The 27194-nt window shown below is 58.4% G+C and overlaps 1 protein-coding gene across 2 annotated transcripts in view; it reads left to right on the forward strand.

Moving 5' to 3' along the window:
- Window positions 1-27194, forward strand: part of CABIN1 (calcineurin binding protein 1) — a 42551-nt gene that overhangs the window by 3770 nt on the left and 11587 nt on the right. The window contains exons 5-29 of one of the 2 annotated variants that reach the window (XM_072983575.2): window positions 107-241; window positions 776-956; window positions 1542-1671; window positions 2614-2763; window positions 3185-3486; window positions 4156-4324; window positions 4655-4791; window positions 5004-5221; window positions 5889-5967; window positions 6414-6604; window positions 7002-7157; window positions 7822-8016; window positions 8138-8377; window positions 9286-9442; window positions 9866-9987; window positions 11247-11408; window positions 12235-12441; window positions 12863-13008; window positions 13862-14123; window positions 15160-15420; window positions 16436-16587; window positions 17105-17286; window positions 23457-23657; window positions 24425-24708; window positions 26659-26775. In XM_072983575.2, the coding sequence (XP_072839676.2) occupies window positions 107-241; window positions 776-956; window positions 1542-1671; window positions 2614-2763; window positions 3185-3486; window positions 4156-4324; window positions 4655-4791; window positions 5004-5221; window positions 5889-5967; window positions 6414-6604; window positions 7002-7157; window positions 7822-8016; window positions 8138-8377; window positions 9286-9442; window positions 9866-9987; window positions 11247-11408; window positions 12235-12441; window positions 12863-13008; window positions 13862-14123; window positions 15160-15420; window positions 16436-16587; window positions 17105-17286; window positions 23457-23657; window positions 24425-24708; window positions 26659-26775 (4536 nt within the window). The remainder of the gene's footprint in view (window positions 1-106; window positions 242-775; window positions 957-1541; window positions 1672-2613; window positions 2764-3184; window positions 3487-4155; window positions 4325-4654; window positions 4792-5003; window positions 5222-5888; window positions 5968-6413; window positions 6605-7001; window positions 7158-7821; window positions 8017-8137; window positions 8378-9285; window positions 9443-9865; window positions 9988-11246; window positions 11409-12234; window positions 12442-12862; window positions 13009-13861; window positions 14124-15159; window positions 15421-16435; window positions 16588-17104; window positions 17287-23456; window positions 23658-24424; window positions 24709-26658; window positions 26776-27194) is intronic. The other variant, XM_072983577.2, reaches the window with a different exon arrangement.

Raw genomic sequence — 27194 nt, forward strand, 5'->3', positions numbered from 1 at the left:
TTGCTTGGGTGGCCTTGAGAACTATCTCCCAATGACTTTTAGCTCATTCTTTGTTATTAAAAAAAGACTTTGTCGCTAAGTGGGTTTTCTCCTTTATAACGTTCAGGCCGTTCCGTCTGGTGATGAGAGGGAAGGGCTGAAGCATCCTGGCTTGATGCTGAAGTATTCTACTTACAAAAACCTGGCCCAGCTGGCAGCACAGCGTGATAGTTTTGAGACCGCCATGGAGTTCTACTTGGAGGTACAAGGTTTCCCCCCATTCAGGAGGGCAGCTATTCCGGTCTTGTGTGGGGCTGAGGCCAGAGCAGAAAGGCCCACAGTCTGTTTTGTGATACTCAGCCACAGGGTCCGTTCCCCATATGAATGCTCTGTGGTGGCTTTCCTTCCATGAGCACCAGAGGGCGACACCCTGATTTCCTGATTTGCACCCACCGGCTCCTCTTTGAGTGCCAGTGCCGCCAAAGGAGCGTTCCCCCCCCCACGGGAAGAGAGCAGACGACGGGCCAGGTGTCACGCGTGGTCTCTTACACACACATTATTAGAGGCCTGTTCTTTCCCTCATTGGTTACAGGCCACATAAAGAGATCTGCTTCTGGGACACAAGGTTTTTGTTCTGAAGAAGTGGTGATAATTTTATAACAGATATTACTTTTTGGAAACACAAGAGTTTTGAATGTTCCCGGGGCCCGTGGGAACCTCCTGTGCTTTGCAGCTCCAATCCGAGTTTGCTTTTTCCTGGCTCTGCCTTGGGCATGACGTGTCTTGTGCTTCCCAGGCTGTGATGCTGGACTCCACGGATGTCAACCTGTGGTACAAGATTGGCCGTGCGGCGCTCCAGCTGACGCGCCTGCCCCTGGCCCGCCATGCCTTTGAGGAAGGGCTCACATGTAATCCGGATCATTGGCCGTGCTTGGACAACCTCATCATGGTCCTCTACACGCTCAGTGACTACACAAGTGAGCCGCGCTCCATTTGTAGGATCCGATGCAGGCTGTTCTTGGTTTCGGGTGTCCTTTGGGGCTGGGCTGAGCAGCCAGAACCGGGCCTGCCCAGGAATCCATATTAATGTACTTGTGAAGGCTTTCACGGCCGGGATCTAATGCTTGTTGTGGGTTTTTCAGACTCTGATGTCCTCTGAAGATGCCCATGGCCACAGAGACTGGCAAAACGTTAGGAAGAACAACCTTCAGAACACGGCCAAAGAGCCCGAAAAACCCACAACAACCATTAATCCATATTAACTTGGGAGATAACTCTGGTCACTGCCTTGGCCGTCTGAGATGTTTCACCGATTTCCTGCCAGGGTTGTTATGTGAGGAATGGCCTGGTGGGGCTGTTGTGTAGGTGGGGGAGCCATTCATGCAAAATGCTTCACCCTCAGATCCTCATTTGCCGGGGGGGGGGGAGAGAGAGCAGAGAAAAGAGTTGGGGCACAATGGAGGAACGGAAATAACAGTTCTAGCAAGAAAAGGAAACGGTGTATTTTTCATGGGAAAGAGCAGGTGAGGCTGCCTGAGATTTGCTTCTGTTCCTTCCCCCAGCTTGCTTGTATTACATCTGCAAAGCCCTGGAGCGGGACTGCCAGTACAGCAGAGGACTGGTGCTCAAGGAGAAGATTTTTGAGGAGCAGCCATGCCTCCGGAAGGACTCCCTCCAGATGTTCCTGAAAGGGTGACTTGGCTTTGGAGTCGAGAGGGAGGGGTGAGGGTGGGGAGCAGCCCCCCCCTGCAAGGTTTGGAATGGTACCTCCAGAAAATCCCTCCCTACTGGCAGTGCTGGCGGGGACACCCAACCCCCCCCCCTGAAATGGCAGGCTAAAATAGAATACAATAAATTAAAATAAAATAGTACATGACTGGAGGAGCACAGTCACCCACCCTCTTCCGCAGACACGATCACACTCCGTTTTGCTAGCAGGGGAAGCTCAGGGAAGCCTCTGTGGGTCTGCTTTCCTGACAGTTCTCTAGCCCCATTTGGAAAGCCAACGATCCTTTGCTTTGCAGAAAAATTACATTTCTGATGTTGCAGACTCGTGCTCCTTTTTTCCTGTTGGAGTTCAGTAATGAGCTGTTGCATACTAGGTCAAGAGTCCCACCTAAATGCAAGTGATTGCTGTATCTACTGAAAACATTTACACAGGAGTTCCTGAGGCACATCCTTTTATTTTGTGACTAGTGTTGCTCCGGGAACTTCATACTGTGAAGGAACCGGTATTTGTTTTTGTCAGCACATTGGCTTCCTTGGACTTAACAACCAGTGTGATATGTTTGCCTGGAGGTTAATTTCTCTTGTGAGGGACAAGGTGTGTGTTCCCAGTTGCTTCTGGGGCGTGCGGTGACCGAATGCAAGCCCTGATTTGCTGCCCACTGAGAGCTCATCTCCATGCATCTGTGCAGAGCTGGTAAGGGAGGGCTGCCTCTGCTGTTAGAAACACAACTCGTACTGGAAGCGACCACGGTGGGGAGACACGGCAGCATTCCTGCAGCGCTTTCAGGAGAGCTGATGTTTGGAGAGCCGCTCCACTTCCTGCAGTGGGCTTCCAGTGTTGCTCTTTGTCTGGTTTTGAAAGAATCCGGCGACACTTTAACCGGCCTGTTTCCCTCCCTTGCTCAGTGACATGTCAATCCACGAGGTCAGCGTGAGTGCGGCTGAAACACGAGCCATCCTGGAGGAAGTGCAGGAGCTGCGCAGGAAGAGGCGGGCTCTGCTGGTGCGGAAAAGCGAGCCGGACCTGAAACTTACCCAGCCCATTTCGGTTTTCACGTACGTCTCACCTCCGGGTTGAGCCATTGCCTGCTTACGGTTTAGGTGAACCTTTGCAATGATTCTTCCAGCCGGGCTTTCTTCTGGGAGCTTCCATGGGGAGCAAGACGTGTGTGTGTGTGTGTGTGTGTGTGTGTGTGTGTCTTTGTCTGGGGATGTTCTCTCCCTACCAGCAGCTGCTCCTTTCCCAGCACTGGCTCGCTTTATGCAATGCGTTCTTCATCTTGGCCCCTGTGGAAAGCGGCCACCTTTCTTCACAAGCAAGCTCAGTCCTTTGGGACGGAGACCTTGAGAGGCCATCTTCCTCATCCTGGGACGTGGTCGTGGGAGGGGCGGGCCCCAAGGTGAGAGAGTGGCGGGTGCCAGGCCCGATGTGCGAGCGAGGGCTGAGCGGGCAGTAACCCTTCTGGCTCTTGGGCAGGTGGCGGTGTCTTGGGGAGAGCCTGCTGGCCACTTACCAGCATCTGACCACCTGTGAGCCGCCACGGCCCAGCCTCGGCAAGAGGGTGGACCTGTTGGAGTACCGAGACCTGGAGCAGCACTCAGAAGCCCTGACGACGCCCGCTGCTCCCTTCAGCGTCATCCAGCCCACGCTGGTCGTCAGCACCACCACCACCACCACCACCAGCCCTCTGGTGTCTGTGGCGGAGCCGCTGCTCGCGTACACCCCAGTGACCCCCACCTTTCCCAGTCCGAATATGCTGGAATCCATCAGTGCTGCAGGTGAGCCAGAGAGGGGTGCAGCAGGTCACGTTCTAATTAAATGTCGCCGCTCCCTTCCTGGTGGCCCCCATGGATGGCTGACTTCCTGAAGGTCCTGTCTCGAGGCTGTGGCTTCCTTTTAGGAGCCTATCCATCTCATACTCAGTCTCCTGTTCTTCCTGCTGCTCTGCCGCAATGTATCAGCCTTGGGAAGTTTCTTCCTAGAGGGAATCGCAAAGGATCCGAAATGACTTTCTGACCCGTTGCGCTGCCTCTTTCACCAAGGGGCCCACGAGGAAGCCAGGCTGGTTGGGCGACACAGGCCTCCAAATGCTGGGAAGGGTCCAAGGGGGCAGAGAGAGCAGGAGCCTGGAGAGACCCACCCGCCTGCAGCCCCCCAGGCTGGTGGCCTCCCCTGCCCTCAGGACTCTGGCCCCAGGGGCAGGAGCAGGAGGCGTCCTTTGGTTGGGGGAACTTGTGCAGCTGCTTTTCTTGGGAAGCTTCAGGCCAGCTGTGGGCCTGGTGCCTGGAGGAGCCTCTTTGGCGCTGCCTCGGAGCACCCGCTGGCAGAGGGTAAAGGATCAAGTGGCATCTCTTCGGTCAATAAAGATGCCGGAGGGGTTGGGCTGAGAAAGTGGGTCCTTGTCGGAGAGCTGGAAGTTGGATGGGAGATGTTCTGGGTTTTCTTAGGTGATGGCTCTGTGGGGGACAAGTCCAAGAAAGGGGTGAAGCGGAAAAGGGTCGCTGAAGAGAGCGGCGAGACGGCCAAGAGGCGCTCGGCCCGTGTGCGGAACACCAAGAGCAAGAAGGAGGAGAAGGTGGACTTCCAGGAGCTCCTGGTCAAGTTCCTCCCTTCACGGTGAGGCCGCTGCCGGCTGGGCTGGGCTGGGCAAGGGCCCAAGGAGGGGCACCGAGCGGTCCCTGGGCCTCTCCCAGGGCAGGGCTTTTGCTGCATGCGTGGCGGTGGGGGGGGGGGGAAGAACCCTTCTGCGTGAGGGCTCTGTGGGCCCTCAGGAGGCACGGCCGGCTCAGGAGGGGCAGGCAGGGAGCGTGGGAGGCGTTTCACGGCACTTGGACACGGGCCGGGTAGCCCTGAACCCACCCGCTTCTGAGGAGGGGAGGTGCCTGGGAAACAGCAGGGCCAGAGGGGGTGCGGGCTGAAATCTGTTGCTCTTCCGCTTTGCCGCAGCCTGAGGAAGCTGGATCCGGAGGACGACGACGGCCTTTTCAGCAGCTGCGAGGTCCCGTCTGAGGCCAAGGAGGAGAATGCCCACTCCAGTGGCTCTTGCCGAATGTCGGTCGACCAGTCTGCCTTCATGGAATCAGGTAGGCACTTCCCCCGGCTGCCTCACACGAGGGGACCTTCTGTTGGCTCGGTTCAAACCTTGGCTTGATCCGCTCGGCCTCTGGCTTGGTTCCAGGAGCTGCCCCTCCCGGTGCGGGATCTCCTGGCCGGGACTGGGTGGGCGGCTCTGATGTCCCAGGAGGCGTCCCTTGTGGCCTTCTTCTCTGGCACATGGCACTGATTTGTCTTCCAGAAAAACAGGATGTCCACACTTTTCTCCTGGCTAACCTGAGCAACGGAGGCATCCTGGAACTGATGATGAGGTACCTGAAAGTGATCAGCCAGAAGTTCCTCGTGAAGTGGCCTCCGGGCTTGTCCGAGGTGGTCTTGAGCGTCTACAACAGCTGGAGGAAGCACAGCAGCAGCCTCCCCAACCCGCTCCTGAGGGACTGTCACAACCAGCATATCAGAGTAAGGCTGTGCATGCCCGCTGTGGCTTGTCCTTCTCCCTGGTGAAGGGCCCCTGCCAGGAAGGGAGGAATGGCAAAGCTGGGTTCTCCCTTCCAGATGCAGCCTTCAGCCGCCAGGCCCCAGCCTTGCCTCTTCCATGAACTTTGCCCAGGTCAGCAGGGGAGTTAGCAAGACATGCGTTACTCCTTCCCCTCACCCCATTTCTTGAAAAGAAGGTGCTGCAGGTGTTTTGGGGCTTTGTGTGTGTGTGTGTGTGTGTGTGTGTGCGTGCGCGCTTTGCGAGGGGGTGGTTAATGGTCTTTCCAATATGCTGCTCTAAGGGCCACCTGCCACCGTTCTGTTGTAATTGGGCCATAGCCAGCTCTGCAGGGACGCAGCCTGCTCATTTATTTTATTCTGCTTTCTTGTATTTGAAATACTTTACCCCACCTTTGTTCCTGCTCTGTCTTCTCTTTTCTGTCTCTTACCAAATAAGGGACAAGAGAAGCGCTGTTTCTGAATCGTAATAAGCAATGCACGTAGCCCAGTCCCCTTTGGTTGGTTGGTTGGTTGTTTTTTCCCAGCCGAATGTCCTGCTCACCAGTGGGATGAACAGGAGAACTGCCTGCCCCGGGCCACTCTGTCCAGCCAGGGCTTTTTGGACGGCCTGCCTTTGTCTTTCCTCCAGGAGATGATGCTGATGAGCCTGTCCTGCATGGAGCTGCAGCTGGACCAGTGGCTCCTGGCTAAAGGGAAGAGCTCCCTGGGTGAGTGTGGGTTGGAGCCCCTGGGAGGAGCTGCCTTCAGCCGCCTGCCTGCCTCTGTGTGAGGGCAGGGATTGTTTTTCCAGGGAGATCTGATTCCTGTCCCTCTGAGTTGGCTGCTGCGGAGGGAGGAGGAGGAGTGGGATCTCCTTTAGTCAATCTCGGGCTCTGTAGGGAGAGGTTCGTCTGGTGTCTCCAAGGCTGAGGCAGCCGGGGACACCTTTGCTCGCCCCAAGAGGCTGAAGAGCGGCTGCGGCCCAGCAGAGAGTCGGGGGCCGCGCGTTCCTCTGTGATGAGCTGAGGAGGTCGAAGGGGAGCTGCTTTGCTTCCTCTGCCCTCTGAATGAGCAGCTCCTGGGTGTTCAGAGGTGCCCCTTGGGACCCCCAGCACATGGATCTTCCGGGGAGCAGGGAAGAGCCGACAGTAAAGTGAGAAATGCTTCTTTTCAGTCTCTCCCCGGAGTGGCCACGCAGCCAACGTGGTGAACGGCAAGTTTGGCCCAGATTTCCCAGGCACCCACTTCCTGGGGGACCTGCTGCAGCTCTCCTTTGCCTCTTCTCAGCAAGACCTCTTTGAGGAGGGCTGGCTGGAGTTTGTGGTTCGTGTGTATTGGCTGAAAGCTCGCTTTCTGGCCCTGCAGGTGTGTATTTTAAGACCATCAAGCAAACAGTTTGCACATGTGTCTTAAATCTCAGCACTGTGACAAGTGAACAGCTGGCATCTTATGAGTAACCCCATGATCTTGCTCTGATCCTGAATCCTGGCCCTTTTCTGAGTGGGTGGATGTTTGGCATCTGGTTGTCATGGAAGCACTGTTGAAGGTCAGGTCAGGAATGTGGAATTTCTAGCAAGGGGATTTAGGATAGTCTGATCAGGGCCAGCAGAGAGATCATGAAGCCGAAGGCCAAACTGCGGCAGGAGGGAGCCAGGTCGGAGGCGGCTGATTAAGGTGCTGAACGGTGTGGGATGTGCGGGTCCTGGAAGGTACCCATGGCCGTGGCTGGCGGTGCTGGAAGGTGGTGTGGTTGTTTCCTCAGGGAGACATGGAGCAGGCCTTGGACAACTACGAAGTCTGCACAGAGAGGCTGCAGAGTTCGGCTGCGAGGCAGAGCACGGCCAGGGCCAGCGAAGAAGAGGGCGTTGTCATCAGGTTGCCAAATCTCCACGTGGACTCGGTGGTTTCCTTGGAGGAGGTGCGTAAGACCCTCTGTTGGCTGCTTCTTTTGCCATAGTGTGGAATGTGGCCACCCTTATCTCACCGCAGAGGAAGAACTCCCAGCTTCGGAGATATTAGGGGTGCAGAGGCTGTGGGAGAGCCCCAGTTCAGGCTCCAGTGCCTCTACTCTGTAAGCGGGTAGGGGATGGAAATGCCTCAGAGCAAGATGCTGGCCGGCCACTTGTGGCTAAGGGCGGATGGCGCCTGTTGCTGGGAGGCCGATTGCTGGCTGATTGATTGGTTGAAAATATTTTACCCTGCCTTTCGCCTTAAGGAGGACCCAAGGGGGCTTATATCATTAGCAGGCAATGTTTAAAGCTAAGAAACAGTGAGTGTACAATAACCAAAAAGGATCAAAGAACTGCCAAATTACCACACTAAAAATGATCAACAAAAGCAACACCAAACACACATTCAAAGCAGTCATACAACCGCCATCAATTTAAGAACCTCACTTTGGACACCAGAAAGCTTTGTGGGTTTGAGTCGCAGCAGTGTGATCTGGGGCTCTCGTTTTAAGAAACGGTGGCATTGACTTAGAAGCCACACCAAGCCGAGGATCTTAATGTGGACTCCCCTGGACCCACGGTGCGGTCTCCGCAGCCACTTCATCAGGGAAATGGTCTCTGTCTCTCTTGTAGATCGACAAGAACCTCAAGTCCCTGGAGCGGTGCCAATCACTGGAGGAGATTCAGCGCTTATACGAGGCAGGGAATTACGCGGCTGTGGTGCACCTGCTTCGCCCGACGCTGTCCTTCAGCGGCTATGGCCAGACGAAACACTTGGAGTTTGTCATCTCCATCCCCGAGAGGCCCACGCAGCTCCTCCTGCTCCAGGTTGGTCATCTTCCTCCCAGTAGCTGCCGGCAGGTGGTCAGAAAGTCCAGCACAAGGGACCGCACCTGCTTTGGCTCAGCTCTCTCTCCAGAGACCCCTGTGTTTTCTTCGCCCTCCTTAGGACTCCCTGCTCAGGCTGAAAGACTACAGGCAGTGTTTTGAATGCTCTGAGGTTGCCCTGAACGAGGCCTTTCAGCAGATGATTAACCTGACCGAGTCTTCGGCCAAGGAGGAGTGGGTGGCCACTGTCACGCAGCTGCTCCGCGGGATCGATGGCTCCCTTTCGTCCCAAGGCAGCAGCATCCTCGGCGAAACCTCCGTCCTGCAGAGCCTCGTCCGCCTAACCAGCAACCTCATCCAGGTATCCCGACCTATGGATCATCTGCCCCTACACCTGGGCGGTCCCTGTACCACCTGCTGGGTGGCTGCTTAGTGGGCACTTCTGCATTGGGTCATTCTTAGGGTTGATTCACTCCTTTTCTTGAAAAGGTCTGTCGACACCTTGCAGGTAAAATAGGCAAAAGTGAAAAGCAATAAAGATCCACCTAGGGGCCCAGCTAGGTGGCGAGGAGTTAGAGGGTCTGATTAGAGTGCTCCGGAGAGAGCCAGTCAAGAGGTTCCCCCTGGGTGATGCTGGTCCAGATGTTCCCTCAGCCTGACCCTTGCCCCCCCCCCAAAAGGGCACTGAGGTGATAAAAAGTTGCCAGAGAGAAGAACACCTGCTCACAGCTCCATGGGAGACCAAGTAGAACAGAGCCCTGTAAAAGGGTCTGGAATAAACAGGAGGGGAGAATAAACAGCTTCCCCAAAGAACCGATCATAAAGGGACTCAACACTTCCTGGTGATGGAAGGTTTAGGAACAGTGTGTTGCCTTCCATCTGGGGAGAACCACCCAGCCTTTTTTGGGGGGGGGGGAGGAGCCGCTTGGGTGCAAGGGCCATCATTCCAAAGTGTGCACTGGGGAGGCCGGAGGGTCACAGACCGGAAGGAAGACCAGGCTGCTTGGCTGGGTGGGTGGGTGGGTTGGAGGAGGGGTCGGATTTATTGTCCTGCCAGCTCACTGTCCCGCCCAGCTTCCCAATCCCTGTCTTCCTTGGCTGTTACTTCCAGCGCCTGATCTTTAAATATGGGTTGCTGTTTCAAGCCCAGGAAGTCAGCTCTTGCAGGCACAGAGAGTAGGGTGTGGTTTGTAGAGTTTGTCTTGGGGCGGGGGGGGGGGGAAACGGACGCGGACCATCACGTCTAACGAGGCCTCCTTGAATGGACAGATCATCGACTGCAGCATGGCTGTGCAGGAGGATCCCAAAGAGCCTTCAGTGTCTTCCGTCCTTCCCTGGATTATTCTCCACCGGATCATTCAGCACGAAGAGGACAATTTCCGGTCCCTGCAGGAGGAGCAGCAGCTGCAACATCCAAGCGAGGAAGGTGGGGAAAGGGGCTTCCTTGTTCTTCCCTTCCTGCCCCCTCCCCTCCCCTCCCCCCCAGGGGGGCCCTTGAGAGGAGAGGGGGGGCAAACAGCAAACAGCAGGCGGCACAAGTCAGAGGTATCTTCTCAACACTTCCTTTCGGGAAGGTTTCTTGCATCTTTTAATACGATGTTGAACTTAGAAACTTCTTCATCTTCTTTTTTTGTTTGTATTTTTATATCTTTTTGAGTTCTCTTGCTTTTGGATGCTTTGCTGAGCACTTGGGAGGTCCTTCCTGGGACTGAAGCAGGGTCTAGAAAGGCTCTTCTAAATAGGGAAAAAAAGGTTACAAAAAGCTAGAAACAGGTCCGGTTCCATATGACGTGTTCGCCTCCTTCCAGAGGGTAGAACTCCGACCCTTCTCCTCTTGCTCTCTGGACAGCGGCTCAGAACCTGGACACGCCGATGCTTCCCTCCTCCCTGATGCTGCTGAACACGGCGCACGAGTACCTGGGGAGGCGGTCGTGGTGCTGCAACTCGGACGGAGCCCTCCTGAAATTTTATGTGAGTGGTGGTTGGTGTGACGCAGAAAGCGAGAGGCGCCTCCTCTGTGCATCTCCTCGGGTTCAGCCCATGTTCTGGTGCAGTAGGATCCATGGCACTTTTGCAGACCCAGAAAACAAAATGCCCTCCACAGCCCCCCAGGCCAGTCCGTGGGGCCCAGCCTTAAAGAGGGATCTTTCCATGGGGCTGGATTCCCTCCCGGGCCCAGACGCATCTCAGGAGGGCAGACCGCGCACGTGCCACTATTCCCCATGGCTTGGCAGCAGCCTCGCACTGTGGCCTGTCTTGTTCCTCTCGGCCGCCCAAGGTAGGCGTGTGCTCCTCCCCCTGCTTCCTGGTTCACCTCTTCACTCTGTCTGAAAGCATTTTTCTTAGAGAAAAGTGGGAGAGAAACTGCCAAGTAAACCCAGCCTTGGAGGGGTGTGTTCAGTGCTCTGTGAGATGTTCAGCCCAGGGCCCGACTGGCACATCAGAAGCCTCCCAGCAATGGCGTGCACAGTCACCTCCCCCCCCCAAATCATCCAGTGCACTGGGGAGGAGTGTGTTAAACCTCTCCTCTGTCTCCCCTCTGCCCTCCTGGCAGCGAAATGGCTCTTTAGGGAAAGAGCATCTTTTCCCAGCAGCTTACCAGATGTTCTCTTGCTCTCTGTTTGGGGGGGGGAGGAGCTTTCTTTTGGCCCCTGGCAGGGAACAGGCGTGCCCTCTCTTGGTCCTCGCCTTCCCTACATGTGTCTGAGACCCACACCTTGCTGGCCCTGTCAGGCCCCTGCCAAGAGGCTTCTGCTCCTGGCAGAGGTTAGAACTGATCTTAATCCCTGGGTTGCCTTGTTTGCGCAGATTGCAAATGAGAAATGGGTGCCATCCTGCTGCAAAGGAAAACGGGTCCCTGGTCTGACCCTGTGACAAGCCGGTCACTTTTTGGCCTTTCAGTCCCTCTTGATGGGAGCTGAGCCATTTTCCTGACTAAATTCTGGGGGCCCTTCCTTGAAACGGAATTTCCAAGGCCTTAACATAGTTGAGCAGTACAAGATTTGGGACGGGCAGGGGCCGGGCAACCGAAGTCTCTCCCCTAAGCAGGACTGGGCTCTGTCATCGTCCAGCGGAGAGGCAGGTCCTGTCGAGTTCCTTCTCAGAGGGGAGGGAGTGGGGGACTGGAGCCCCACCTGCCGGGTGGGCCGAAGGGGCAGGAGGAAGAAGCACAAAGGGGGGGGGGGCGTGGGGGTGTTCATCGCCCCCTGGGGTCTGCTTTGTGGTTCCAGGTGCGAGTGCTGCAGAAGGAGCTTCTGGCCTCCACCTCCGAGGACACCCACCCCTACAAGGAGGAGCTGGAGACGGCGCTGGAGCAGTGCTTTTATTGCCTGTATGGCTACCCCAGCAAAAAGAGCAAAGCCCGGTACCTGGAGGAGCACTCCACCCAGCAGGTGAGAAAGGAGGGCCAGGGACCAAGGGCGGGCAGGCGCCCGAGCGGGAAGGCCAGCCTCTCTCCCATCAGGGGTGGCGAGGGTGGTCGCTTCATCGGGTCTTGTGTCCTCTGGCCACCCGTGGCCGGCCAGGAGGTTCTGGAAGGCCTGCGGTGAGGGCTTCCTGGTGCCTTCCCACCTGCTGGCACCGGGAACCTGGCCTCCCCACACACACACACATACCTCCGCGGTGCGGCCGTGTTCCGAGTGCACCTTGGCATTTAGGTTCAGTTTTGGGCCAGACTAAGGGGGGAGGGGGAACGCTGTTCGTGGTGGTGCACCTGTTGCCCCTCCCACGGCGGGATTTTCTCAGAGAGAGAGAGAGAGAGAGAGAGGAAGAGCTGCCTCATCAGTCAGATGGGAATCAAGTCGAACTTTAGCTGCCAGGGACAAATCGCAAAACACAAAATGCAAGATGGAGAGATAAGGGAGGTTGAGCCCGACAGCCAAGAGGTGTCTGTCGTGGGCCCTGAAGGAGCGCCTCTCGTGAAAGGCAGGCCCCTGGCTTGACCCTGAGCGTGACGGGGCCTGTCCCTCACCAACAGCAGGACGAAAACCAAGGGGCTTTGCCACGTGGCCCAGAGAGGTGTGGCTGGATTGGGCAAGACCCGGAAAGGATGATGCGCCGCTCCCCCTCCCCCAGCGCAGGCGGAGGTGGGTGCAAGGCTGCCCTGGCTCGGCCTGGCCCCGGGCAGCTCTGGGCATGCCAGGGGGGGTGTCTCTCTTGCCTCACACCTCTTGTGTGTGTGTGCGCACACGCACGCGCTTGTTCCCCGCTCTCTCCCAGGTGGAGCTGGCGTGGGAAGATGCCTTGTTCATGTTCGAGTATTTCAAGCCCAAGACCCTTCCCGAATTTGACAGCTACAAGACGAGCACCGTCTCGGCCGACCTGGCCAACCTGCTGAAGAAGATGGCCACCATCGTCCCCCGGACCGAAAAGCCCATGCTCCGGCTCGAAGAGGTCTCCGGCTACATCGAGGGCACGCTGGGCAAGGTAAGGGGGGTAGGGGGTGGGCGGCGGGAGGCCAGCAGGAGCCAGGGCAAGGATTGGATACTGGGCTCCCCCTCCCTTCAGCCCATTGTCGTACTGCTCTAGCAGTTAGGAAGTTTTCCCTGGTCTTCAGCTGAAATCTGGTTTCCTGTCACCTGAGCCCATTTTGACATGTCCTGCCCTCTGGGATGATGGCTACATCGAGGGCACACTGACCCTCCACCCAGCACCTTTAGATCTGAGGGCCACAGTCTTCCTCCAAGGAGGCCCCAAGGCCTTCTTCCCGACAGGGGGCTTGACCCAGAAGGTCAGGGTGGGGGATGTTTCCGGCCCATGAAGTTTAGAGCTGCCGTTTCTCAGCTGGCCGGAGTCTGGCCATTTCCCTTCCGCAGCAGGGAAGACGGTGCTCTCCCTTGATTGACAGGTGCCAGCACTCCCAGAGGGGGCCGATTCTTGTCCACCTGTCCTGACGGAGCTCTACTACCTCCTGGCCGACTACCACTTCAAGAACAAGGAGCAGTCCAAGGCCATCAAGTTCTACATGCATGACATCTGCATCTGCCCTAACAGGTCAGCCCAGGGCCCCCCTTCCCTTCCCTTCCCTTCCCTTCCCTTCCCTTCCCTTCCCTTCCCTTCCCTTCCCTTCCCTTCCCTTCCCTTCCCTTCCCTTCCTCTTGCCTGGGGCTGCCCTCTGGCTGCTGACCCCTGGCAAGGGGGATTTGGGATTTGGGGAGGATTCCTAAAGGCTGTCCCCCTCTGGTCTGGTCCACCTTGGCTTCCCTCCTTGCCCCCCCCCCCCCGGAGTGGCGTCCCATGGCAGGGATCCTCTCCCTCCTTCGGAGCTGACTGTCTCCGAGGCTCAGTGGGCAGGGGAGGCCTGCGGCGGAGGGTCTTCCCGGCCTCAGCTGCCACCACCGCGGCCATGGGCGGCTCTTTGGCCTCTTTCAGCTTCCTGCCCGCGGGTGAAAGGGCCGGTGCTCGGGGCCCTCTTCCCCGGTTCTGCCACTCAGGGGCTCGCTCTTCCAGAGGGTGAGGGTGTGAAATGGGTTGATGCACTGAGTGTGCCTTTCTGTGTGGTTTTTAAAATGTACTCTCGTGGTGGGGGTAGGGGAGTCAGGATCCTCCAGTGGCCACGGATCTAGGCTGGATGTCCTGACACGGCTGATTCCTTCCTTGTTAGGATGATGAGTGAGAAGGAAGAGCAGAAGGTGGAGAGCTGCACCCCAGGTTTAAAGAACCTTAACTGCAGACTGTCCAGGGCAGGAGCATTCCACAGTCCTCACGGGGTGGGTGGGACCCGCAGAACAGTCCTGATTTGAGAAAGTGGGGTACAGGAAGAGGAGGAGGATGCCGAGGAAGAGGAGAGAGCAGAGGGGCCGCCCCCCCCCCCAAGACAGCACCGTGTTCTGCGTTGCTCTTCCAGATTCGATTCCTGGGCCGGCATGGCGCTTGCCCGGGCCAGCCGGATTCAAGACAAGCTGAACTCGAATGAGCTGAAGAGCGACGGGCTCATCTGGAAGCACGCCACCCCAGTGCTGAACTGCTTCAAGAGAGCCCTGGAGATCGACCGCTCCAACCTCTCCCTCTGGATCGAGTACGGCACCATGTCCTTCGCCCTGCACTCCTTCGCCTCCAGGCAGCTGAAGCAGTGGCGGTCGGAGCTGCCCCCGGAGGTGGTGCAGCAGGTGAGGGAGGGACGGAGGGAGGGAGGGTGGCCGGGGCTGGAAGGACGGGGCTGGCCAGCTTGCCTGTGGCTCTCTGGGCCCGGGGGGGGGGCTAGGGAAGCCAGCATGGCCACCTCCTGTGTTCCAGGTTGGCTGTGTAGCAGACAAGACCCATGTGTGTGTGTGTGTGTTTGGGGAGACACAAGAGGTGCAGCGCCCCCCCCCCATGCCCATGCCCCATGGCACAAGCCTCCTTGCCTGGTTCTCAGCACCTCCCCAGAGCAGAGTGCCTAGAGCAGTGGTGGCGAACCTTTTTGGGCTCGTGTGCCCAAACTGGAAACAAAAAAGCTGGTGGGTGGCGGCGGAAACGGAAGTGGTAGAAGGGGGAATCCTGGGCATGGAGGTGCCTCGAGACCCCACTCTGGATCAGCTCCCAGTGGCAGCTGTTCCAGATCCGCCTGTGTCGAAGCGGCAGCACTTTGACTGCAGCCGCCTTCTCCGGTTTGGTTGGGGGGGGGGGGGGATAGCGATCTGGCGACTGATGGCTCGCATGGCCGCAGCAAGGGCTCTGCGTGCCCTAGGTTCGCCATCGCTGGCCTAGAGGCTCTCCTTTCCCTTGTTTCTTTCTCCACTTGAGGAGTGAGGTGCCTGCAGAGGAGAAGGGCTCTACACGCGTGTAGTCCTCCTGTGCCGGATTTTCCCCCTGCCCCCCTTTCTCTGGATCGGGGATTGTTCTGTGCACCTCCCTCCGGTCCAATCCTGCTCGCTGCTTTGATCCTGTGCAGAAGCGTTAAAGGCCACCACCCTTTCTCACGAGGGTTGCTCTGACGGCTTGGCTGTTTTTGAAATGTCCCCGAGGGAAGCAGTCCCCGCGTTCAGCTGCCGTCGGTCGTAGGGGCAAATCCAGCCGAGGGTCTCGTGGCCCCTTGAAGGCAAAACCTTTTTTCTCCGTGGCCCGGCCTCGCCTGCCTCTTTTCCTCCCTCCTCCCGAGGAAGGGAGCGGCCGCCTGGGGGCTGCCGGGAGACCCTTCAGGTGGCCCCGCTTCCCTTTTCCCAGATGGAGGAGCGGCGCAACGGCATGCTGGAGACGGCCAAGCACTGCTTCACCTCCGCCTCTCACTGCGAAGGCGACGGCGACGAGGAGGACTGGCTGATCCACTACATGCTGGGGAAGATTGCGGAGAAGCAGAAGCAGGCGCCCGAGGTCTACCTCCTCCACTACAAGCAGGCGGCTCACTTCCTGCACGAGGAGGCCGCCCGCTATCCCAAAAAGATCCACTACCACAACCCACCGGAACTGGCCATGGAGGCCTTGGAGGTAAAATGGAACGGCCGCCGGGGCCGCAGGTGCCCCTCTCCTCCATTTTCCATGGCCTGGGTCTCGGCAGGCGGTGCTTCCCCTTGGTACGGATCTCTTCCCTGGCGGGCGAGCCGGGCTTCTGTTTTCGGTGGGATACCTGGCAGAGCTCAAGTCTCTCTGTCTGTCTGTCTGTCTATCTGTTTGTCTCTCTGGCCCTGCCCCTGGCCTTCCCACCGGCTGCCAGACAGAAGGGGTGTTTGCTCTCTCTGGGTGATGGTGGAGGGCTGTGTCCCTTTGGGCCGTGCCCCTCTTCCTTAACCCCACTCCCTCCCCAGCCTAGCCCACAGGACTGGGCCTGACAATGGGTTGGGTTTTTCCTGACTATGCCATTGAGGCTGACGAAGTGAGGGTGAAAGAGCCAGCAGAGGTATGTGTGTCTGTGTGGGGGGGGGGCTTACCTGGAGAGCAGTAATGCAGGGAGGGGTCCTGGAGTGGCATTATACCTGCCTGCCACACCTCACTTGGTGGCTGTGAAGTGTGGGCGTCCCTGGAGGCCTCGTCCGGCCTCGTCTGCAACCAGGGTCAGAAGAGGGCACAGGGCCTGCTGTTTTCCTGCCTGTCTTGCCTTCCTCTCTTCTGGGCAGGCAGGCGGGCTGTGTGTGTTCGTAGGTGTGCGCGTGTGCACGCAGGGGTTTTCCTCTTCCCCGGGCTGGAGCACATCCTGGTCGCTGCAGCTGCAACTGAGTGCGCCATCACGGTCGTATCCTGCATGGCTTGGACTCAGTTGGGAAAGCTGGGGGCCGCACCGCGGAGGTCCCCCTGCCTCTCCTTGGGCCTGTCTGGTGCCTCAGCAGCTTCTGAAAATGCCCCCTTCCTTCCCCTGGTCATAGGATGATGGAAAGGCTGTGGTGTGGTCAGCACTGCCTGCTGCGAGGAGCTGTTTTTGTTATCCTTGCTTATCCCCTCTGTTTATCCAGTTGTGTGATTTCAGTTCCGGGGGGATTTGCCACAGGCCAGATTTCTTCCCTTGCAGGTGTATTTCCGGCTCCATGCCTCCATCCTGAAGCTGGTGGGGCTGCCTGACTCAGGGGTGGACGCGGAGCTGCTGGTCGCGTTCATGAAGGAAGCGGCAGAGGGGCCCTTTGCCAGGGGTGAGGAAAAGAACACCCCCAAGATCCCTGAAAAGTGAGTGCACAGAAACTGAGCCCAGCCCCGCCCTCTGATGCAGGGGACCCCCCCCATTGCTAGAGCCGCCCCCCCCCGGGTGGGTGGTGGTCCTCCCACTCTTTATGAAAGCTTCCAACCGAGGGGAGCTCAGTTCAGTGGGGTGGGGAGCATGCCCAATGGCCGTCTTCTGGAGTGCCCGGCTGTGCCAGGAGAAATCTTGAGCAGCGTCCTCTCGCCGCCCGGGGGCTTCCGCCTCTTGTGTCCGCTTAGCAGGCTTGCAGGTGCTCAGAAGGACCGGAGCCCTTTTGGGAAGGGGAGGCGGCCTGCAGAGCCTCCCGTGACGCCTGCTTGGCCTCACCCAGGCCTTGCGGGCTTTGGAGTTGGGCCTTGAACCTGGTCCAACGCTGGGGTTCCACACGTGCCAGGCCGCCACTGGGCCCTTGAAGACGTTGTGCCGCCCGAGGCGCGTGCAGGAGGCCTCCTGGCTCTGCGGCCTCCCCACTCTGGGCTCTCTTGTTCTCCTCTTCCTCCCCAGGGAAAAACTTTGCATGGCGGATGACGACTCGCACTCTTCGGCAGGAACAGGCCCGGGACCGGGGGCCTCCCTCCCCTCCTCCTCCTCGGGTCCAGGTCTGACTTCCCCACCCTACGCAGCCACTCCGGTGGACCACGATTACGTCAAATGTAAAAAAAGCCGCCAGCAGGCCACGCCGGATGGTACAGTCCCTGTTCTCAATACTGCCGGCACGCAGAGGTGCTTTCATCACGGGTGCGGGGGCGTGGGGGGGGCGCCTGAGGGCCAATCCATTCGCTTGCTTCGCGGAGGGCTGAGGGGTCTGTGGTAGCACGGGCAATATTGCAACTCATCCACCTCACTGAGGCTGCCACCTCCCAGCCTTCTGAAATGGGCAGCACGGCCAGAGGACAGGAGGGAGGGAGGGAGGGAGGGCGCCAATTGGGATCCGCCCACGGGCCGATGAGGCCAAGGTGGTGTTGAGGCCAGCTCCTTTCCCGGCGGGGACAGTTAGCTGTGCAGGCTTGGCAGGTGGTCACACTCAGGTGAGGAAATGGCATGCTCTCCTTCCTCCCCCTCCTCCTCCTCCTCCTCCTCCTCCCTCCTGTCTTTTTTTCCCCACCCCTATCTTTTCTGATCCCCAGCGGGCTCAGCTGCAGAGCTGGTAGCCCTTGTGGCCTTCTAGTGGGCCCGTGGTGTGTGTGGTCTGGGTCTCAAAATGCTGCCAAGGTCAGGATGGCACTGAAACGCCAGTTCTTGAGCCCAGCTTCTGGGTGGGCTGTTCTGAGCCGCCTCATCTGGTGGGCGTGAACGTGCATGCTGTGTTGGCTTGTTCCTCTTCTGCTGCTTCTAGGCGCATGGTATATTTGGACCTATATGTGGGGTGGATGGAATGGGGTGGGTGGGGATGTGGCTTGGTTGAATTCCGAGTGGGGATGGATGGAGCTCAGTGAGAAGGACCCACACTTTGCATTCTGGAGGCCCCTCTTTTGCTCCCTGGCATCTCTTGCTGTGTCGAGAAAGAAGAACAACGTGGGTGACCCTTGTGGGGCAGGATCCTTCTCCACTGGAGGCACTGGGGAGCCATGGCTTCTGATCCAAGGAGGGAGTGCAGAGCTAGAAGGGCAGACGGCCTCCCCCAGCACGCACGTCAGGCGCCCTGGGCTGCCCGTCAGAGCAAAGCGTTCTGGGCTGTTTGGCGCTTCCTGGGTGCCAGGTCTGACTCCCTTCGGCAAAACCCAAAGGGCAGCTGGAGAGGCCTCTTCCTTGCTGGCCGGCACAGCCGAAGCGGTGCCCTTTCTGGCCTTCTGTGGCCCCCTGGGGCTCCCCCCCCCCGCCGTCAGAGGGGCCCGGTGGGCAGGCCGGGGGCTGCAGAGCCTCCTGTGCCACCTGGCAGGGCAGGAGCGGAATCACGCTTGGCCCAGGGAAGCCGCCGTCCCTGGCAGTGAGCTGAGGAACCGGGCGCCTTCATGCGGAGCCAATGGCCTCCTGGGCGTTAATCTTGGGAACGTGCGCTCCTTGGCATCCTCGGGGAGGTTTCTGGAGTAGGGATGCTGACCCTCCCAGCCATAAGTCCGTGCCTCTGTTTCTCTCAGCAGCAACTCAAATACTCAGCTAGGTTTTATATCTCTACTTTGGGCCTGTTTCCCTGGTGGCTCCTGGCCTTCTTGCCACCTTCTCCGCCTGTGAGGAAAAGCGTGTGCTCTCTTGGAAACCTCCCTCCTCCTGATTTTCTCTGGGACATCTTGCATCTCTCAAGGCGGTGTTTGGAAACACAGGGTGTGGTCATTATTCTTTTTTAAACGTAGGCCCCACATTGCAAAGACAACAAGTCCCGCCTTCCTCCTGAAGAAGCGTCTCTGGAGCCCCAGTCGGGAAGAGTTTGGGCTGAGATGAGAGTCTCTCGAGAGGGTGCCAGAGCCGGCAGACTTCAGGGCAGACCTCCAGAGCGGGATTATGCAGGCCAGGGTGAGGCCCCAGGGGCGCAGAAGGCCGTGCACCTCCTCCTGTCAAGGCCAAGGAAAGGACTGGCAGCAGAAGGCAGAGTTCAAAGGACCAACGGGCAAGGAATGGCTCCGATATCTTGCTTATTTCGCCCATCACTGAAGTGGAAAATTTCTAGCCCCTGCTTCATCAGACCCAATGCAGAATTTTAAAACAATAAGTGTCACAAACCACAATAAAACAAGACACAGCAAACAAAGACTATAAGATAAAAATCTGGCAGGAGAGGGATGAAATCTGGACACAAGGCTTGGGCAAAGGGAATTGTAAGTGAGGCGGTTGCCCAGCCAGGAGGCCGGGACCACAAGCCTCTCCTCTCTTGGCTCAGAAGTTGGCAGGGCCAGGAGCCGATGGACCCAGGCTGCTCATGACCACTGGGGAGTTGGATGAGGGAACAGCCTGCCCTGAGGCAGCAAAGGCTTGGGAGGGAAGGATCCCATCGCTTTGGATTCCGGCTAGAAATGGAATAGAAGCCACAGGGACGGTTGTAGGGAGCTTGTAGTTCCCGTCCCCTGTACGTAGTCACTGTGGCTGCCTTTTCCAATCACTGCATTTCTGAGTGCCCCCCCCCTCCAAAGCTGGTCCACAGAGGACACACAACAGTCAGCTAAAACATAGAACCTCCATGTGTAGCCATAGAACCGGAGCAGTATTCCTCTCAGCTTCTTGTGATGGTTCTGCCTGTCATGGCATTCCCCAAATGCAAACTGGATCCTTTTTGCAGGGCGGGATGCAGACCGACCCTATAGGCAGTCTCTGCCCTGCCTAGATCACTCCAGCTTTACCTTAATTTGATGAGATATTCTAACAGGAAACGGACCCCACCCCACTCCACGTCTCTGCAGTACGAGTAGGTGGCGGGGTGTGTGTATGTGTTGGAACCCTGGGGCACACCTGAGCGTCAACCTGGCCGGGGCCTGGCCTTCAGTCCCATTGGGAGATCCTGAGGTAGGATTGTTTGGGGGGGGGTCAGGTTTGGGTGCTGGTTTGAGGCATCTGGCCAAGAGCACCCCTCTCGGTCCTCCAGATAAGCCAGAGAACACCGCCATGAGTCCCAGCCGACGGAACAGGATCCTGAGAAGAAAAGTGGATCTTGGAAAATCATCTCTTTGGCTTCTCAACCAACCTGGACCGCCTCCTCTTTTAAAAACATTTATGATCTCGGATAGACGGTTCTTGCGCAGCCCGTGTCTTCCTCCTTTTCGAGGTGACCTGGGCAGACAGAAGCGGCTTTGGATCGGGTTTCTTTGTGACTTAAGTTGGGTCGCTGTGGATGGTTGAAGGAGGCCTGTGAAGAGCCTCTGACGAAGAGCCAGGCATCGCGAGGGCAGGCAGGTGCTGTTCAGAACAGAGGTGGTGGTTGTATCGTAGGAAGAGCCAGTAGGTGTCCATGTTGAGCTCCCCCCCGCCCCGGTTCCCCCAGACTGGAAGGTGTGGGCTTTTCTCTCTCTCCCCCCCTCCCCGCCTGCTGTGTCTGCCATTGGTGGTGTGTGTGTTCAGCTGCCCCTGCTGTGCAGCCAGTGCATGAGGAAGGACGGGGGGGGGGGGGGACAACACGCCATCCGTTCATTAGAGCAGATGACCCTCCCTCCCCCCCATCCTTGTCATGTAGTCCCCTTGGTGCCGTTAGACGTGGCCGTGGTCATCCTCCCGTGTCGTGCTTTTGCTTTCCGTGTGTGTCCTTGTGCTTTTGTAACCCATATTGCCTGTGCTGCCTCAGCCCCTGGGAAAAACAAAGCAAAGCAAAGCACCGGTGCTTCCGGGGTGTCCTCCCCCTGCTTCTCCCTGTCACAGCTTGCTTCAGCAACGCGGCAGAACGGCAGCTTCCCTTCTCTGAGCGTTGAGGCATCTCTTGGCCCTGGGAACGTGGCAGAGACCCCCCCCCCACACACACACACCTTGCAACCCTGGGGTAGTTTGACCCTTTAACACACTTGCTGCATCTGCCCCTTGACAGAGGTGGAGAGGATCAGCGGCTCCTCCAGGGCGTGGCCTGCGGGCGTGTGCTTTTGAAGGACAGCTCCAGACTGCGGCTGACCGCGTGGTGGCCGCTGGCCGTGCCTGGGAGTGGCCCTTTCCAAACCACAGGCCTGGGTGACTCCAGGCGCGCTGCCTCCCAAGATATGTTGCTGGGGGACCCGGCTGGAAAAAAGGGGTGCATCTTTTTTGCACCCTGCTTTTGAGGCCGCCCCTCACGCAGTTCGGCCTCGCAGAGGACTGAAAACTTCAGAAACAGGTTGAGGTTTTTGTGAGCCAACCTGAGAGACCCCAGAGATTGCCGAGGGAGCTGCTTTGCAGCACCTGCTGAAGTCTCCGGAGTGGTGCTTCCCTGTAAGCCAGGGCAGCACCCTTCCCGGCTCGTTCAACGGGCAAAGGCCGGGTGCCCACAGCTAGAGCACCCTAGACGGGCAGCTACCCAACCACTGCTCAAAAACTCCCAAGTTTGTCTCGTCCACTCTTGGGTCGCAATCCGTGTCAGGAACTGCTTTGGCCAATGTGCCTTCTTTTCTTCAGGGCGGCCCTTGAGGTTCTCTTCCTCCCGGCCATTTTAGAGAGAGGAGCAATTTCCGTTGCACCGGAGGTGACTTCCACATGGAGCCACCCAAGGGTGGGCGCTTCCTTCCTGAAGGCATGCAGGCCAGTCTGCTAGAGCTTCCCCCCCCCCCGTCCCCACCCAGACCCTTGGCTTTCAGGGGTCCGCAGCGGGCAGGGACTCCCTGGGTGGCCAACGGCTTCTCTCCCCGCTGCTCCGGGCGTCTGTGGCTGCCCTCGTGCACCGCTGTTCAGTTTGTGCCTCTGTGTGCATGCGCTCTCTCTGGGTTCGTTCAGACAGCAGAGCCTCCTCCCTGCCTTATGCCCAGCACCTTCTCCGTGGCTTCTGCTGTGTTTTGCTTTGGCTCTTCCTTGGAAAAGGTTGAGATCCACGAACAAAGGGGGTGGGCGAGAGAGAGGGCTGGGGACGGGGGGAGGGAGGGGGGGAGGGAGGGAGGGAGGGGGCCTCCTGCTGGACGGGCAGTTTCTGTTCCAGAAGGAAAAGCCAGCTTTGGGGATGTGTGTGACTTGTGTCTACAGAAAGGCTCCTTCAGCAAAAGAGGGTCGGGGGGGGGGGAAATTCTGCTGGTTTGACAGCCCGTTCCCTTTGTTATATGGGCAGCAGCTGTTCTCTGACCCTCTCTGGGAAGAATCCTGAGTTCTGTCAGCTTCTCTGTCCCTGTGGAGGAGGAGGCGGCGGCGGCGTCTCCCTGGGGCGGCTCCCTTCTCCTCCCCCCCGCCCCTGTCCCCAGCCAAGCCGTGGGTAACGCTTACCTTTTATATTTGGGGGACCCCCTCCCCTTGACCGGGCAGCTGTCCAGTTCAGCCAAGGAACCCTTTTTGTTGCTGCCTTGCCCTAGAAACCCTTTGAGGCTTTGAAGACTGGGTGGCTTCGGCTCTCTGCCCACCAAGGCTTGGTCTGGAAGGCCGAGCTTCTCCCAAGATGGCCTCTCTGCCACCTGAAGGCCTGAAGCACTTGTATGAAGTGTGACATTAGGGGTGAAGAAACCCCCTTTCTTTGGACGAGATTAAGACTTTGGGTTCAGTGGGATTTATGGAAACCTCTCGACACGTCCCGTTCCTTTAGAGCCTCCGTTCCAGCCAGGATGAGCAACGGGATTAGCCCTAAATTGCCAGTAGCAGCACTGATGGCAGCAGCACAGAGATCGGGCCGAGGGAGTCCTTGCAAGTCCTCCCTGTCAGGATTCCACAGACCTCTCTGTGCTTGAGCATCATTGCCCTGCTCTGCCCTTTCTGAGCGACCCTTCTTTTTCTCTTCACTGCATGCAGTTTTCTTACTTCCTTTCTCTTGTATGTGTGTGTGCGCACGCACTTGCACACACATGCACATCACAGCCATTGTAGGACAGCACCGGCATGTGTCCGGCATGCTCTGACAAGGTGCTGTGATCAACTTGTTAGTGCCTGCTGGGCCACAGAGGGCTCCGTTTGGCTGCTTTGCAAAGTGTGCCTGCACAGCAGCAGCAGCAGCAGGAGGAGGAGGAGGAGGAGGAGGTTGTCTTTCAAGTCCGACCTGCCTGGGTGTGCAGGAGGGGTGCCTGGAGCAGCAGCCTTGCTGGTCAAGGGATCTTCCAGGCAGAACTCCTGCTATTTTAGAGGAAGGTAAAGGCACACCGGCAAAGGTGGTGATGGGAAAAGTGAGAGCCGGTCGAGCCAGGCCACTGGGGGGCTGGGCTGCCTCCAGAGCCAAAGTGGAAGGGGGAACAGGGGCAGCCACCCACCCCCTTGCAGAGGCAAGCGGGCAGGGAGGGAGGCCTGTGGGGAAGAGCTGCCTCGGAAGCTCCTTGCTGGTTTGGTCTCCGTTTCTCCCGTGCAGACAGGAGCCAGGACAGCACAGCGGTGGTGCTCTCGGATTCCAACTCAACCCAGGATGTCTTCAGTGAGCTTGCCAGCTCTCAGGAGAGCACAAAGAAGATGTTCCCGGAAAGGAGGACCGATCCTGCGTGCCTGGAAGCTGCCGCCACGGCTGCCGGGGCCCAAGGCAAGGAGGCCTCAGGAGCTGCAGAGGAACGGAGGGGTAGGTCCACCAGGCATATGGTTCCCGGGGAGGGGGGCTTCTTTGGGATGGGGACCCCCCACTTAGCCAAGCTTCATCCCCGCCTCTTCCCCCCCCCCCACACACACAAGTATCAGCAGGGCGTTGCCAGTGGAGGGAGGAGGAGGCCGGGGGGGGCGAGACTGTGGACCTCAAGGGTGGGCCTTAAGAGCCCTTTTTGTCTTTGAGATGAGGGCAACTTGTGAGCCCAGAATTGGGAGCAAAGCTCAAGAGAATGCTGAGGTCCTTTTCTCCCTTCTCCTTGAGATGCTTTCAGCATCGCAATACTAGGCTTTTCTCCTCCCCTCTTTTCTCTCTTCATATCCCTAACTGCATTTAAGTATAGTAATTCATTGCAGGGTCACTGGAGCTTGTCTTTTGGTCTTTGGTAGGCGGCCACCTGAGGTCCCTGTACTGGTAGAGAGGGTGGAGCTGGAATGAAGGAATGAATGAATGAATGAATGAAGGAAGGAATGAATGAAGGAATGAATGAATGAATGAATGAATGAATGAATGAATGAATGAATGAATGAATGAATGAGGGAGGGAGGGAGGGAGGCAAGTAAACAAAGGATCAGTCAGGAGGGATGAGAATGCCTGTGAGTTTTGCTTTCTTTTGCAATTTGGTTTTTGGAAACTAAATACTGAAAGTCTTGGAATCACTGGTAACATCTAGCGGTGGAGGAAAACCTGGGGGCCTGGAGGTGGCCTGGAGGTGACACTGACTGCCGGGGTCGGGTCCCCCTCAGGGAACTCGGCGGAGAACTCTGAACCCTGCCCTGCAGCCGAGCCGAAGCCCGAGGCCTCCGCCGGAGCCCCGAAAGGCCCTGCTCCCCCGTGGGAGGCCAAAAGGCGAGCAGAGCCCTGTGCCCAGCCCTTTCCTCTGGGCCTGCCGACCGATCTGGAGGAACAGCGCCGCTTCCTGACCGAGCAGTGCATCGCCGCTTTCCACCTCTGTCTCAGCCGCTTCCCCCAGCACTACAAGAGCCTCTACCGGCTGGCCTACCTCTACTCCTACAGCCCCACGCACAAGGTAAGGGGTGGCCGGGGAAGGGCCTGGGTGGGGGGGAGAGAGGGTTCCCCCCTCCCCCCAGGGGTGTGTGTGTGTGTGTGTGTGTGTGTGTGTGTGTGTGTGTGTGTGTGTGTGTGTGAGAGAGAGAGAGAGAGAGAGAGAGAGAGACGTTCCCTTCCTCTTGGGTGACTTTCCCCTTGTGGCTGTCAAGGCTGGGGCTGGAGTGAGTGGCCCTGGAAGAGCTTCTGTGCTCTCTCTCTCTCTTTCTTTCTTACTTCTTTCCTTCTTTCTTTCACCATTGCTCTGGTTTTGTTGGGGGGGGGGCTAGGAGCATTTTGAGGCCCCACAGAGCCAGAAGGAGGAAAAGGCGCTCAGGGGCTGCTAGGCCAGTGCCACCAAGCGGTCCTTCTTTCCACCAAATACACCTCAGCTCTGCTCTCGGCTTCTGCCAGCAGGAGGGCCAGTGGCAGAATGAGCGGGTGAGCTGCTCTGAGCCCCCCCCCCCCCCCCCGGAAGCAGGCGCCTTTCTCACGCTCCCTGTGCCCCCAGAGCTAAAGGTCACAGCCCATGACACGTCTTCTTTTTATTTATTTATTTATTTTATACCCCCGCCTATCTGGTCATTGCAACCACTCCAGGCGGCTTCCAGACAATATAAAGAATAACATATACATATACCAAAATAAGAAAAATAAAACAATATAAAACAATAAACAGTAGACAAATTCTTCAAGATGGCAGAGTAACAAAGGATAAGTGAAGAAGGGAGAAATTTAGTATTGACTGGAGGGAACGCCTGCTTAAACATCCAGGTTTTTAGTTGGGTCTTAAAAATACCCAGCGACGGGGCCGCACGAATCTCTGGAGGGAGGTTGTTCCAGAGGCGAGGAGCCACCGCCGAGAAGGCTCGATGTCTTGTTTTTTCCTTCCGGGCCTCCCTCGGCGTCAGGCCCCTCGGCCTCACCTCCTGGCTCGATTGAGTGATTAAGGGTAGATCTTGGTGGGGGTAGGCCTTCCATCCGATATCGAGGTCCTAAACTGTTTAGGGCTTTATACGTAAGCATCAACACTTTGAAGTCAATGCGGAACCGAATGGGCAGCCAATGCAACGCGGCCAGAGTAGGAGAGAGCGAGAGGATAGTATTTTCTCGCTCCGCTAAGGAGTCTGGCCGCCGCATTCTGCACCACTTGGAGTTTCCGCATCAACCTCAAAGGTAGCCCCACGTCTGTGAAGGGAAGAAACATCCCCTGTGAACTCTGCTCCTGGCAAGGACACGGGCAAGCTGTGCCACAACTGGGGGAGCCCGCTTCTTCCACGCACCCCACCCTGCGCCCCCTCCTCCCTGGACACACCAAAGGTCCGCTGCCTTCTGCCTGTGGGGCGGGAGCCCCATGGAGACGACTCGAAAAGACTCTGGCATCCTGGAACAAAGGGAGGCTCCTGGGCATCCCACCCTCCACCGGGTGCCTGCCCCCCCCCACAAAAGGGGCCCCAGGGGGGCAGGGGGGTATTGCCCGCTTTCTGTGGGCCGTGCTGGCAAGGGAAGGGGCTTCTGTGCAGGTCCCCCCCAAGGGTCCCCGTTGGGAGCAGCACCCAGCCCCTTCCCCTCTGGGGCCCCGGGTGAGGAGCTGTGTGTGTTTGTGTGTGTGTGTGTGCGCGCGCTTCCACACTGGGGGGGGGAAGGTACAGGAGTGGTGGAACAGCCTCGCTGGGGATGATGAGAACTGCAGGGCCGAGGGAGGGAAGGAAGGCCGCGGCCAGAAAGGGGGCCGCCTTTCCTCCTCCTCCTCCTCCTCCTCCTCCGCGGTCGGGTCGGGTCGGGGTGCAGGCGCGCCCGCGCGGGGGGGGGACCCTCCCCTCGTGGGTGTTTGGGGCGGTATCCTGTCCGCCTGGCTCCCGCCCTGACCGGGGGTGGGGGGGGGGGCTTTCGCCCGCCTCTCCTCCCGCTCCCGCTCTGCCCTACATAACAGCATCTTCCGTGGGCCCGCGACGTGTTGCTAGGCAGCGGCAGCATCCCCTGGCAGCAGCTGAAGCACATGCCGGCGCAGGGGCTCTTCTGCGAGCGCAACAAGACCAATTTCTTCAACGTAAGTGGCCTTCCTGGGATCGCGCGCGGCCTGGGAGGATCCCGGGCAAAATCCGCGCCCGGCCGCCCAGGGGTTTCCCCTTTGCCTCCTGGCCGTTCAGACGAGGAAAGGGAGCCAAGCCAAGCGGGAAGTTGCGCGCGCGCGGGGCGGGGGGGGGGTTTCCAAAGCGGGGCTCCCGGGACAGAAAGAGGCGGGCGGGCGGGGGGGGGGAAATGCCGCGAGAGGCCCGCCCCTCGGGGAGGGGGGGAGGGGAGAGCCGGGGAATACCGGCCGGAGGGCCCCGGAGGGCAGGCCGGCAGGAGGGGCGGCGCGGCGCTCGGCGTCGCTCCGGGCGGGCGGCGGGGCAGCAGCAGCAGGTGGGGGCAGCGGCCGGCCAGGGGAGCTCCGCCCACCCGCCCGCTCGCTCGCTCGCTTGCTTC

This window comes from Pogona vitticeps, chromosome 14 (assembly GCF_051106095.1).
Source record: "Pogona vitticeps strain Pit_001003342236 chromosome 14, PviZW2.1, whole genome shotgun sequence".
Classification (NCBI taxonomy): Eukaryota; Metazoa; Chordata; class Lepidosauria; order Squamata; family Agamidae; genus Pogona; species Pogona vitticeps.